At 20.6% G+C, this 14,171-nt stretch overlaps 4 protein-coding genes across 4 annotated transcripts; 1 reads left to right on the top strand and 3 right to left on the bottom strand.

Moving 5' to 3' along the window:
* Positions 1-35: 35 nt before the first annotated feature.
* On the bottom strand, positions 36-1,938 carry SRAE_1000143500 (Sodium/solute symporter family and Sodium/solute symporter, subgroup family-containing protein; the record flags this gene model as incomplete). Its single annotated transcript, XM_024648390.1, has 2 exons — positions 36-1,559; positions 1,618-1,938. 2 exons carry the CDS (start codon positions 1,936-1,938, stop codon positions 36-38), a joined length of 1,845 nt encoding a protein of 614 aa, XP_024502373.1.
* A 619-nt stretch (positions 1,939-2,557) lies between these two features.
* On the bottom strand, positions 2,558-2,896 carry SRAE_1000143400 (Hypothetical protein; the record flags this gene model as incomplete). Its single annotated transcript, XM_024648389.1, has 1 exon — positions 2,558-2,896. The coding sequence occupies one exon, from the start codon at positions 2,894-2,896 to the stop codon at positions 2,558-2,560; it is 339 nt and encodes a 112-aa protein (XP_024502372.1).
* A 1,711-nt stretch (positions 2,897-4,607) lies between these two features.
* Positions 4,608-5,293, top strand: SRAE_1000143300 (HL02152p; the record flags this gene model as incomplete). The annotated part of the gene is made up of 2 exons (XM_024648388.1): positions 4,608-4,810; positions 4,858-5,293. 2 exons carry the CDS (start codon positions 4,608-4,610, stop codon positions 5,291-5,293), a joined length of 639 nt encoding a protein of 212 aa, XP_024502371.1.
* A 937-nt stretch (positions 5,294-6,230) lies between these two features.
* On the bottom strand, positions 6,231-6,911 carry SRAE_1000143250 (Hypothetical protein; the record flags this gene model as incomplete). The annotated part of the gene is made up of 4 exons (XM_024648387.1): positions 6,231-6,344; positions 6,479-6,573; positions 6,778-6,787; positions 6,882-6,911. 4 exons carry the CDS (start codon positions 6,909-6,911, stop codon positions 6,231-6,233), a joined length of 249 nt encoding a protein of 82 aa, XP_024502370.1.
* Between the last annotated feature and the right edge of the window lie 7,260 nt (positions 6,912-14,171).

Here is a 14,171-nt window from a genome sequence, read left to right as displayed (position 1 = left end):
CTTGTACTTAGGATGATAATTTTTTTTTCTTCATTTTACTTTGTTGATATTGATAACCATAACTTTCCTGATTTATCTTTTTTAACCAATTCAATATTATTTTTTATAATTTCTTTAACATTAATATTTAAATTCCTTCCTTTATATGTACATTTTTTAATTAATTTTAATTGATTTTCTGTATAATGAGAATCTGACATTGGAAAAACTTTAGAAACAATAATTCCAATTGTTATACAAATTGTAATACCAATAGCAGAGTATGAATGTGGTGATATTCTGGCAAATATATCTATATTTTTATCTGTTTTACCAAAATGCATTTTATCAAGATATTCTTTGTCAGATTCAGTAAAATTAACTTTTAAATATGTATATTTTTCTAAGGTACTCTCTGAGTATGTAAAATTTTCATTATTAACTTTACATCCTGGTGATATATTATTAGATTTTAATGGTAAAACATATGTTAAATATGGTTTTTCAATATTATAACTTAATGAACATAATAACAAAAATGTTATACCACTTATCAATCCAGCATATGCACCACGTTTATTGGCACTAGGAAAAAATATACCTAAGAAGAAGACACCAACTAATGGACTTGCGGCAACTGATAAAGTTGTAACAGCAGCATTAAATACACCACCCATGTAATCACAGATAAATGCTAATAATGTAGCAATAATTCCAATAAATAAAGACATCATTTTCATAAATAAAGTATTTTTTTTATCATTTTTTTTACATCCCTCAACAACTCTTCCTTCTTTAAGAAAATCTTCCCATATAACGGCAGTCATACTATTCATACCACTTGATATTGTACTAAGTGTACTTGAAAATAATGTTGATAAAAATAAACCTGGTAATCCTGGTATAAATTTTAATACCCTTTCAGCCATTAAAATACTCATTTGATCATAACTTTTAACTTGACCTAATGCTATAGGATCACATCCCTCAAAATATGAAATCATTAATGCTCCAATAAAACAACACATTACACCTATTATAATAAATGCTGGTATTGTAAAATTAATTACTGTTATAGAATTTTTTAAACTTGGCATTGATGTATATCTTTGAAGTGCCATTTGATTTAAACCATAAAAACATATCCAATTTAATAAAGCACCAATTGTAAGTATATAAATATTACCATATTGTGTTAATGAAAATGAAAATCTATTTAAACTAAATGATAATCTTCCTGTTTCTTCTAATTTTTCTATAACATGAAAAAATCCACCAATATCATGTGTACCTTTAATTATTAATGTACCAACACCAAAATATATAAAAAATGCTTGTAATGTATCTGTCCATATCACAGCTTTAATTCCACCAATTGATGTATATATTGTTGAAACAACACCAACAGCCAAAATAAATGGCCATAATGGTAAATTTGATATACCTACTAATGCAACTGATGGTGCATATATTGCTACAGCCATATAAAAAACAGTTGATAATAAAAAAAGTATTGCACCAATACGTCTTAAATATTTACATCCAAAACGAAGTTCAAAGTACTGGTAAACAGAAACTAACTATAATAATATTATTTTTTTATATATAAAAATAAATAAATAAAAAAAATTAACATACTTGTAAATTATAAAAAACAGGAACAAAAAATTTACCAGTTATATAAAAACAAAATCCTCCAGAAATAAAACCTAACATTAAAATGATACCTCTTTGATAAATTTCTGCTGGTAAACCTAATAATGCTATACCAGAAATAAATGTTGTTAATAATGATAAAACTACAGGAAGAATTGGTAATTTTTTACCACCAGTTAAGTATTCAGCACTCGAACCATGTTCATGTTCTTTTTGTTTAGCCTTCCAGGCATGATAAATGCCAACTAATATTGAAGCTAGGAGAAAAAATATAAAAATTATAAAATCAATTGGTTGAAACATGGTTAAATTGTAGTTTATTAAATATTATTTTAAAATTTTTATATGTATTTATACTATTTTTAGAAGTATTAAAAAAAATATAAAATCACTTTTGACATTTTAGATTAGATTGATAAGTATATTAAACAATATTTTAACATTATATTCACAGTATTTTTGTATACTTCCTACCATCAATCATATTTAAAAAATATATAAATTAAATGATCGTTTGATGGACTACCTTGAAATGTAGTCTTTATGATTTTTTATGCATCAACACATTATCTAATATTGGAAAGTTTTTAAATTCAAACAACTTTTTTAATAAATTATTATAAAAAGTTCCATAAGGCTGACTTTTTTTTTATAAATATGTAATAAAAATTGAATTTGAAATATATTATCCTCTTTATTTGTATTAATAAAACAGATTATTTTAAAGATTAATTTTTAAAAGTTACATTAAAGGTTAGTTTAAAAATTGATAGTTATTTTAAGTAAAAAAATTACAATTAATAGAATGATAAAAAAAAGTTTGATTTTAATTATAAATTAATATATTAATAAAAAAAAGTTATTTTTTTAACACTCAATTTTTTTATATACACTTTTTCAAGTCCATAAAATTTACATTAATCTAATAAATTCTTGCTTGAGGAGGTGCTGGATAAATTTTATAGGATGGAGGAATTAATTGAGGATATTGATTATTATCTAATTTTGGAGGACTTGGATATAAAGGTTCTTTTTTATAATATTTAGTTGGAATTGGTCTTGGTAAAGGTGTCATTGGTGTTGGATTACATTTATGATCCTGTGCCTGTGGAGCATAATAAAATGTCTGTTCAGAGTATTGTTGACAGGATTCTAGACATGATGGAGAACACTCACAACTCGTTCCTAAACCCTGGTAAAAACAACAATTTGATATTCTTATAAAAATAAAACTAAAAATACACCAAATAACAAAATACATTATTTTAAAATTTATAAAATCTACACTCTTACACAATTTTATTTCTTTAAATAGATTAATATTGTTTATATAAAAAACATTATTAAATTAATTTAGGCATTTAAAGATAAAGATATAAATAACTTTTAAATTCCATAATTTCAAATAAAAAAAATTAAAAATCTTTTTAAAAAAGCAACCTGAATTTTTATTAAAATTATGTCACAAAAAGTAAATTAATATAATTAGGTCTTACGTCATTAAAATATATATTTTAATTAATTCTCTTAAAATAAAATATATTTTTAAGTCATTAATGATAGTACCTAAAAAAATTTTGTTTTTCTTATTGAGCTTTGCTTTAATAAATTTAGTAATATATTATTTTATAAATTACAATTTGATAAAATCAAACATTAAACTAAACAGAAACCTTGTTTTGTGTACTACTTTCAATATTTATTTTTGTAGTGAAATTAAAGTAAAAATCAAATTAATTTTTTTTTAAACTTTTTTCAAAATTATGCAAGAAGGTTAATTTTTAAACAAGAGTCTAGTTTAAAAAATTGGTAATAATGTTATTGTTTAATGATAATTTTAAGAAAAAAAATTTTTATTGAGATGTTAATAATATACTTGTTTTAAAAATATTTAACTTATAAAATATTCTGTTTTAGTAATGCAATCTTAATATATATATTTTGTATTCTACCTATATTTATTGCAATTTTTAAAAAAAAGTATCAGATATTAAAAAAAGTAAATTTAACACCAAAATTAAAATAAAATTTTTTTGATGCTTAAATGAAGTATAAAAAAAATTACCTTTGAATATTATATTTATGAAAAATGTTTCATACAAGTGTATTTTTTTCTCATATTTTTATCACTTCTGATCTATTTTTTCCGAATTGCATTTCATTTATAAATTTAAAAAAGATATATTGCTTTATTATAATATTTCTTAAATCGGTCAAATTTAAGTATTTTAGTTTAGAAAGTGTTTTGGGTATCAATAAATTAAAATAAATTGTAGTTTTTTTATTTCTGGAATCTTTTATTTAAAAATACTACCAAAAATTTGAATTTAATAATTAATTGAAATAATAAATGAAAAATGTTTTGTAATATTCATATATAATTTTACTTTGATAAGTTGTTTATTCAAAACAACAAATATTTAATATGTTATCTTTAAGAATACACTTGAAAAGATATTGTTGATAAAATATATTCTGTGATTTTTATCGTTTTTATTATCGTATTTAAAATTAATTTACTTTTTTTAAAAAACAATTTTCATGAATAAAAAAAAATTTCCAAAGTAATGTAAAAAAATATTATTGCTTAGCTATCAATTAATTTTTAGTAATAATAAATTGATTTTTACTTTGTTAAGAAAAAAAAATATATTTTAATTATCAATCTCCTTATTGTCTTTCATGTAAAAGAAAAAAATAACAGGTAAACATCAAAAATTATTAAAAAAGTTTCTTACAAAAACTTTGATATATCTAAATTATTAAAAAAAAAATTTTGTGACGTACAGTATTGGAAAAATGACAACCATAACAAAGGTCTTATGCAGAAATTATGGAAACAATTTAACCAAGCTCACTTTTTACTTCTTTGATTAGAACTTAATTAATTGTAGAAAATAATAAATATATTTGTTTATATTTTGTGTTTAATACTATATCATCATTAAAATTCTGTATTTTAGTTCCACAAAATGGGTAATTTTTATCACAAACCTCCAAAGCAAGGTGATAGTCCTTACACAAGATCAGGTTTACCACCCCCACAACTTGAGAAAAAATCGGGATCAGATTTACCAAATCACAAAATTCATGACCCAATGAGTCTGGAGTTACATATGGCTGATGAACGTGTCCGTTCAGCTGGTTTAACACCAGAGGAAAGAGAATGGAGAAAGTAAGTATAATTTTTTTTAATATATTTAAATTATTAATTAATTTTAGAAAATGGGTACTTGATCAAAATTTGCACCCAGATGAGCCAATAAATGTAGAAGCAGTTCATAGACAATTAAATCCAGTTCGTGTAATTTATCGTTTGCCATTAGATACTCTTTATAAAAGATGTTTAGTACCAACAATGGGTGTTTATAAGGCTTCAGTTGTTCGTGCACTTATACCTAAAATTGCTATGGTACTTATTGGTCTAGAAATTACTTATTATTATTGGAAGTATGAAGCTAGAGATTGGACACATCTTCGTGGTATTGAATCATCACCAATTACATCAGTGATTGCAAAGAAAGATGAAATTGAATCTAAATATCCAGGCATTCTAGAAATGGCTTCAAATGACCCAGCTAAATATAGATATTTCTCACCTAGTTTTGATAAAAGGGAAGCTCTCACCAATGTTGGACCTCCAAGTCGCCCATGGTAGATTAAAATTAAAGTGTGGTTTAAGTTTGAAGATAGGATTAAATTTTTTTCTTTATACGATATATAAAATCAATTAAAAATATTTTTTGTGTTAATTTATTTATGTTAACAACAATTTTTTTTATGTCATTTAATTGTTTTAAAATTACCAATACATTTAAAGTTTAAAATAATGATTTAAAATTTTTCTTGGGGGTTGAAAATTTATTTAAGGAAAAAAAAATTACAATAAACAATTTTGTTTTACAGTAATAATTGTAATGTATAAAATAATAAAGAGGGGGCATTTGGAGGACAATTTAAATGTCCAGGGGTCTTATCAAGTCGCAATTAAAATTTATATAAGGATATGACAAAAAGGGGTATTGTGACAAAAATAAAATATACGACAATTTATGTTATTCTTTTAAAATATAAAATTCCATATTCTTTTGATCTGGAAACAACAAAATTAAAAAAATGAAGGTGTCCATACAGCCAATAAACAGATGTAGACGCAGGAAACCAGCCACAGTACACACTTCTTAAACAATAACACAAAGTATCCAGTTGTTAAACTTAAGATTTCAACGTTTTTGGGAATATCTTTTCATCTTTACGAGTCATACCACGGCATAATTCAAAAGAGACATGCACGCCTGTCTAAAATTAGGAGTTATTTGCGACAAATTCCCATTGAGCATGCATGTCTCATTTGATTTCTGACCAGTATATTCTATGGAGAAGTTTGTATACACAATACTGTAATTGCGATTACGATTCCAAAGAACGGCATATTTATCACTCAAGCAATTAAAAATATTTGCGGGACGTTGGGAATAATCATATTTGAGAATAGTCATTGCGGGAAACATTTGTGGGTCAATAAAAAAACAGGAATACTGTTGTGATTAGTTGTTTGCATTGATGTTCCAATATTCATAAATGTTAGTAACAAACTATGAAACATCTAATATTGTCGTTATTTGTTGTTGTGAGCTCTCATATTTAAGCGTATTATTTTTGTCGAACGTTTTTATTTGGGAAATTGAAAATCTGCCAATTTTTTGTTGCTTCATCCAAATTTTATTTATAATTCTTACTTAAAAATGCTACTATAATAAAGTATTGTCGCTTGAGATATTCCGAAACAAAACTATTTATATTATTAGTCGATGTTCGTGCCAATATGTTATATTAGTCTTACGTTGTCAATTTCATATTCAAAAATTCTATGTATATAAAATATTGTTTCTCCATAGTTATTATCTTTTCTTATAAAATTTACAAGAACAGATTTTTCTTTATAAAAATATTATAAATTGAAGTTAACATTATTAATTAAATTATATGATGCTTTCTTTACCATAACAATTATCTTGTGCCTTGTGATATTTGCTTGACGACGTAACACAATCCGGTGAAAAAAAAAAATAATATTAAATGTTTGGGCGATGACGTTGCGGTAGTTATTGAAGGAATGTTTCTAAATCTAGAACCTGTTACTTATGGTAATCTGAAAAAAAAAGTTATAATTGAAAAAAAAATTATATAATTTACCTGCTGGATTTTTGTGACCACAACGCTAGCTTGTTTTGGTTTAAACAAACGACAGTACTAGGTGGAAAAAAAAGATACATTTCTAAGCGTTCAGTAAATACTCTTTGCGCAGTACATCATATAAGAATGAATCGACTGCATTTCCAAAACAAAAATGAAATGTCGAACAACGTAAAAATCGACAGATTTTCAAACCAGCAAAAGGTTCTAGAAAATTAATGTCATATGAAGGGGCATACAAAATGCAATAATTGCGACTGATGATTGGATGTAAAGCCCAACCTTCATATAGGCATTATTGTCTCCAATAATTGCATGGCCTGCACATCGTAATGTGACTAAGCATTCGTAGACTATATCCCAAACTTTCTTTATAAGACATAGTCTAGTACAGTGAGAGGTTCTTAAATCGCTGGTGTTAAATTCTGTTTGATATTGATGTATGAAACACAAATTTAATATGACTTTGTTGCTAGACAACTATCGTATAATAAATATCATTATTAAATAGTTGAAAATCTGTTTAGAGTTGTTGTGTATATTGCATTTTAATATCAAAATGCATTAATGATAAAAGAAAATATAAATGATATTTTTATTAAAAATAATAAAATAAAATTTGAAATTTTTTTATATTAAGAAACATTAAATTATAATTGAGATACTAAATTTATAATTACCAATTTTTTTTAACATTTAAAAGTGATTTTAAACAATTTATAATAAAAGTTTTCTTTTATTTATAAAAATTAATTTAAAAGAAAAAGATAAATTAGATTATAAAAGTATATCAAATTAAAAGAATTTCCAATAACATAATTTAAAAAGAATCAACCATGATGCCTATATTTTAAAATTGTTAATTTTAATTAAATTAAATTTGAACAAATCTTTTCTACAAACTTTTAAATACACCATATCAAATTGTTTTATTTTTGTATCATTTTTATACCATAGTTTTATTTTTAAAATATTTAAAATATTGATTTATTTTTTTTATTAATATATTAAAATATACTTATATTTGTCAAATAACATTTGATTAAATTTATCTATCTTTTTTAAAATTTTATAAAATTTGGATAAGATCATTGTTAATTAATAAATAAATAATGAAGTTTAAAAAAATTTAATCATACATTTTAATAGATATTTTTATATTGATATTTATTGTTGTTAACATTTTAAAATAATGTTTGCTATTCAACTCTCCATATTTTGGGATACATTTTTGTTTAAAACTAAAATCAGTAATAAGTAGTTTTTAAGTTAAATATTTATATTTTTAAAGTCAATATTTCAAAGACATATTTAAATTACATAATGTAAATATTGCTTAAATAATGTTATCTTTGTTTATAAAAGTTATATTTTATTAGATATAATATAAATACTTTAATCATTTAAAAAATAATTTTATGTATCATCATAATTATAATACATTAAATCAACATTCCATGTAGTATTATTTTCTAACAATATTAGGTAGGTAAATATTTTTATACTTATTAAAAAACATATTTGTTAAACTTAATTTATAAAATTTGATTATAAATTTCAATGTAAATTTGTCAAAAAGTTATATATTTTGTTTGTAAAAATAATGAAAAAATGATAAGGGAAAAAAAATGTTGTTTATCTAATTTATTATTAGATAAATTTTTTTCATGTAAAGTTTGATGAATAAGTTTAGCATATTAATAATTTATTTAAATGAAACAAAATTTTAATGTAACATAAAGAAAGATTTTAAAGATATATAAAATAGCAATTTGATGGTGTGAAAATTTTTCATTTTTACTAAGATAATTAAATAAAATTATTAAGAAATCTTTTTAACATGAAATATTATTTCTATATAATTAAAAAATCATTTGATATAAAATATCATACTTATAAACTTTAATCATTTTTAATAAATAAAGGGTAAAGTTATAAAATGGTTAATTATTTTATTGAAATATTATGGATATTCAGGTAGATGATTATTCAGATTTATTAGCATTTTTTTCGATATTTTGATTCAAAATGTTATTCATATTAATTTTACTTTTGTTGCTGGTCAAAGTCTGATATTCATTAAAAAAATCTTAGTTTCTTCTTTCATAAATCTTCAAAATCAGTACAAATACTTTTTTCTATTCTAAATCAATTAATGTTAGCATCTGATTAAATTGTTTTCTAAACATTATTTGTTGTTGTTTTTTTCAAAAACATTATCCTCAAAGAATTCAACTTTTTTTTTAAATTATCCTTTCTTTTTTTACCAATAAAAAGATAATCTTTGAAACTATACAATAATTGAAATTTTTTATCCCTTTATTTCCTTACTATTTATTTACCAACTTTTTTATATTTAAAATTCAATATTTAATAAATTTTCTTTGAATTTTTATTTCATCATTCTTACCATAAAATTATTATATGATTATAAAATACAACTTTAATATCATAAAACATAAAAAATATTTTAACAAATTGATTTATTTATTTTTATCATACTCATTTAATTATTTATATAAAAATTTTAATCTCAATTTGTAATTCAATTTTTAGTTAAATTTTATATTTAATATTCACTTATTTAGATAAGAAGTTTTTTTTTTTTTATTCTATTGGAATTAATTTATTAAATGTTGGTAATATTTAATAATAATAACTATTATTTTGTATAAAATTTCTTATAAATATATAAATTAAGCCATTTGTTTTATATTACATCATCCAAAAATGATATTTAATTCAATGTTTTCATATATATTTCTTATTTTGACTTTTAGTAATATAGTATTTTCAATTATTTATACATATATATATATAAAATATATTATTTTGGGGAATTTTAAAAATAATAAAGGTAAAATTAAATTTAAATATGAGTGTAATTCAAAGAATTTCATTATTTTTAAATTATATTTAATATTATATATAAAAAAGAACAGTATATTTTGTGTGAGGGATATATGCATTTATAAATAATAATTGATAGTTAATTAGATTTCAATAAATTACTTTATGTTAATTAAATGTTTATAGTAAAAAAAAAATTTACCAATTCTTTTTAAAAACTTTTTTTTATTTTATAGAATGATATATTATATTTATTTTTAAAGTTTTTTATTAAGGTTATTCTTAAAATTTCTATTTTTAATACTGCTTTACAAGACTTTTTATATTTAAATTTGACCGTTACCCTAAAAAGATTTATCATCTTACTTGTCAATGTGTCGCCATAACTAATTATAATACGGCATTTTAAAATTTAAAAAGAATGAATAGTAAGATATTAAATATTGCAACATCTTATTAAATAATTTTTTTATTCAAATAATGTTTAAAAAGAAAATATTATTTTCTATATATATTATTTAAAAAAAAATTTTTTTTTTATTGTTTAGAGATAAATATTTATATATTATTTCTTTTTATTATTGTATAGAAAATAATACCTTTTTTTTTATATTAGAAAATTATTTCTATTCATATATTATATATTAAAAATAATTATATTTATAATACCTTTATATTTTTTTTATGATGATATTAATTTTTAGTATTTATTAATAAAGAAAAATTTTTTAATTGTTTTTTATTCTTACTTTTTTTTTTCATTAAAGATATGTTTAGAAATGATAAAATCTATGAGTTATCAAGTTAGTTGTTGCAATAACACATTTATGATGAGCACTTTGTCTTAATCACACTCAGCTCATCACTTGTATGTATTTTAAACATCTGCTAATATATTATCTTGTTCAAAATTATATAGTAGTAACACTTAAGTGGATCTAAAAAGTTTAACTTTTTAAGATTTTACCACTTATTATGGGATTGACTTAGTATAATTGTTAATTATTTTCAAAGTTAACATCAAATTAACCGATATACAAACAAATGATTTTAAATTATAAACATGCCTTTTAATGTATATTAGTAATTTATAATTTATTCATTTACAAAAACATATGAATCAATTCATAAATAAAAATTAAATTTAGATTCTCAAAACATAGATAATCATACCAATACTTGACCTGTCTTTTGTTTTGAAAGCTTGCGCCATTAATCCTTTTCACATTGCTTCAATGAACATTTTGTTGCGGTATATTTTCTTTCAATGGTACTTCATTCTTGCGTAATACGACACCTTTCTATCTTACTTTTAACCATTCTTTTCATAAAATCTTATTATATTTTATAATTTTACATGAAACATTACAAAAGATTAATGTGTTGTTTTACATTATAATTTATTAATGTTACTATAAATTATTTGAACACTCCTTCTATTAACAGGTATAAATTTATTAGCTCAAATTATTCTTTTACTAAATAATTTCTTAAATCTAACATTTTAATAATGAATAATACACCTGTTTTTTTTTAATTAAAAATATTTAAATTATATAAAAATGAAATATAAGTTAAAGTTTACTTATCTTTTTTATATAAATATAATTTCCTTATTTTATGTATCATCAATCACCTGGAATCATTTGTCAATATAATCTAACTGACCTTTTTTATTGTAACTGTCCAATATTACAAATAACTTATACTAATATAACATTTTATATATTTAAATATATATATATTTAAAATTATACAGTAATTTAAGTAGTATCATTTCTCAGACATTTTATTTAATCATATAATAATCTAATAATAAAAATTTTTTTTAAAATAATTTTCTCAAGTAAAATTATTAAAAAAATAAATCATTTTTGACATTTTATTGTCCTTTTAGATACACTAACTTTTAATATGCCTTTATTATATACTTTAAAATAAAATTTAAATACCATATTAGGAATATATATTTAAAGAAACAACTTTGAAGAACATTAATCTTTTTAAAAGTTGTATAAATATTTAAAGTATTAAATAACATTTAATATTCTTTATACATTCCGATATTTACTACTTTTAAAAGTGCATTATTTTTATAATTTAAAAATCTTCTAATGAATGATGTATAATATACAGATAAATAACCTTATTTACATATGGGAAAATTCACATTCAAATTTTCTATGACTTATTAAAAAAAAAAAAAAAGAAAAATGAATTAATTAACCAAAAATTTAAAAAAAAAAGTTTATTACAATTAAAAAAATAATACTTATATTTTATTTTTTTTAAAATATATATATAAACAAATTGTATAATTAATTATATAATAACTTTATAGATTTAGAATAATTTACTAATAATGTTATTATTACATGATTATGTTTTAACTAAGAATATTATCTTTATAACACTTTTTTTTTATCCTTTACTTATACCTAATCTTTATGTAACTTATAATCAACACTTTATTAGCACTTCATCAATTTCTTCATGACCTATCAACTTTTTTTTATTTATTTTTGCAATCACTTTTACAATAAAAGTAAATATTACTACGTAATTTGTTGTTTTATGAATGATTAATTAACAAACAGAGTTCAATTTTTACACATATATTACTTTTCATATCTCCATAAAAGTTATTAGCCATACTTTTTATGATTTATAATCTACATACTGTGTAATTAAGAAACATCATAAAATTATAATGATTTTTATCTGTTTTATGTGTAATTCTTTTCTTTATTATATCTATATATTAGTATCCTTAACTAATTATATCTTAATGTCAGAATAATAATAAAAAAAAATTTAAAACAGAAGTCGGCATTTTTAATATTATCTCTTAATAATTCTTATGATATATAATCTTACTTTGATCTTCATGACAACCGAAATTTCTACTTTTTAATTTTTTAAGATAATTATAATAACTACTATATATTTTAGGATTTAAGGTTACAGTTAATGGATTTATTAATACTGACCTTGTTTGCTTCATTTGTTTTTATTTTTAAATTATATATCTTAAAAATAATTGCTTTTTTTTTATTACATGACAAATATACTTAACAATCTTTTTTTTTAATTTAAATATATGTTTATTATTATTTTTATTTACATTTATCACATATTTCTTTTTTTTTCAGTTATGTAAAGATAATACATTACCTTACAGCAACAAAAATATAAACTTTTTTATAGTGAAAATTATTAAGGCAAAACTTTATTCACCTGCCATATATCATAATATTTGCTTTTATAATTTACCTGCTGTGTGCCACACAGTTGTTCTTTTTACCAACATTTTTAAATTAATATAATTTAAATGCCATCTGTAGAATTTTTATCAATTACTATAATAATTATTCCAATTAAACTACGTCATAATAACCATAAATATCATCTTTAATCTTTATAAATGTTACAAAATTTTAATACACAAATGTTACTTTTTATTATATTTATTTTAAAAAATTTTAAAATATTTAGAAAATAATATAATAAAAGATAATTTAAAATAAACTATTTATATTACTTCTCATTATTATTTCTTTTTTTTTTTCTTTACATAAATTATATTTTGGTAAGTGGATTTAAATTATAGTAAGATTCTTTGATATATATTTTTTAAACAATTTATGAATATTGTTTATATTATCTCTCCTGATTACATTGATACAAATTTTATTTAATTTTAAAATATTTTTACAAATAACAATTTTTAAAATAAAAATTTTATTTTATCATTAAAAAAGTTTTTTATTCTTATTATTATATTATATTCACATAGCTGAAACTAAAAATCATCATCATCATCATCTTTCTTTAAGTTATAATTTTTTTTTTTATATTTTTTTTTCACATATATTACTTTTTCTCATATTTAGAAGTTTCATAGTTTACTCCATGTTACATATATTTATTTTCACACAATTAATTAATGACTGCTTTAAGTATTTATTATTTACAATTTCTCAACAGGAAGAGGGTGAATCTTTGTAATATTGCTTTAAACTATACTATAAAATTTCTTCAATTCTGTTCGGCAATCAAAAACCTTTAAATCATCAATCAAACAGTTGATTTAACTTAATAACACTTACAATACAGGCCAGATAACGTTTTCATGATCTTACTTTTTTTTTAGTTCAATTGTATAAGGAATTGCCATATCATAAAAAACTCCTCCCACCTAGTGCTTTAGATTCTTTTATATCTATGTCAAATAATAAATTTTTTTTTTTTTAAACCATCTATATATATTTGATAAAATTTATTATTCTTAAGCTATATATTTTTAAATATAAATATCTTCATATGTCTTATATATATAATATTATTAATTACTAACCAAAAATTTCTTTTCATAAAAATATATATTTGTTTTATTTTTTTAAAAAATTTTTTTTTTTAATTTAATATTTATTTCATTTTATTTTTGTATAAAAACTTTATTTAATGTAATAGAGTAAATAAAGTATTCG

Source organism: Strongyloides ratti, assembly GCF_001040885.1.
Source record: "Strongyloides ratti genome assembly S_ratti_ED321, chromosome : 1".
Classification (NCBI taxonomy): Eukaryota; Metazoa; Nematoda; class Chromadorea; order Rhabditida; family Strongyloididae; genus Strongyloides; species Strongyloides ratti.
Note: the sequence above shows the minus strand (reverse complement) of the source record. Positions and strands in the feature narration are given on the sequence as shown.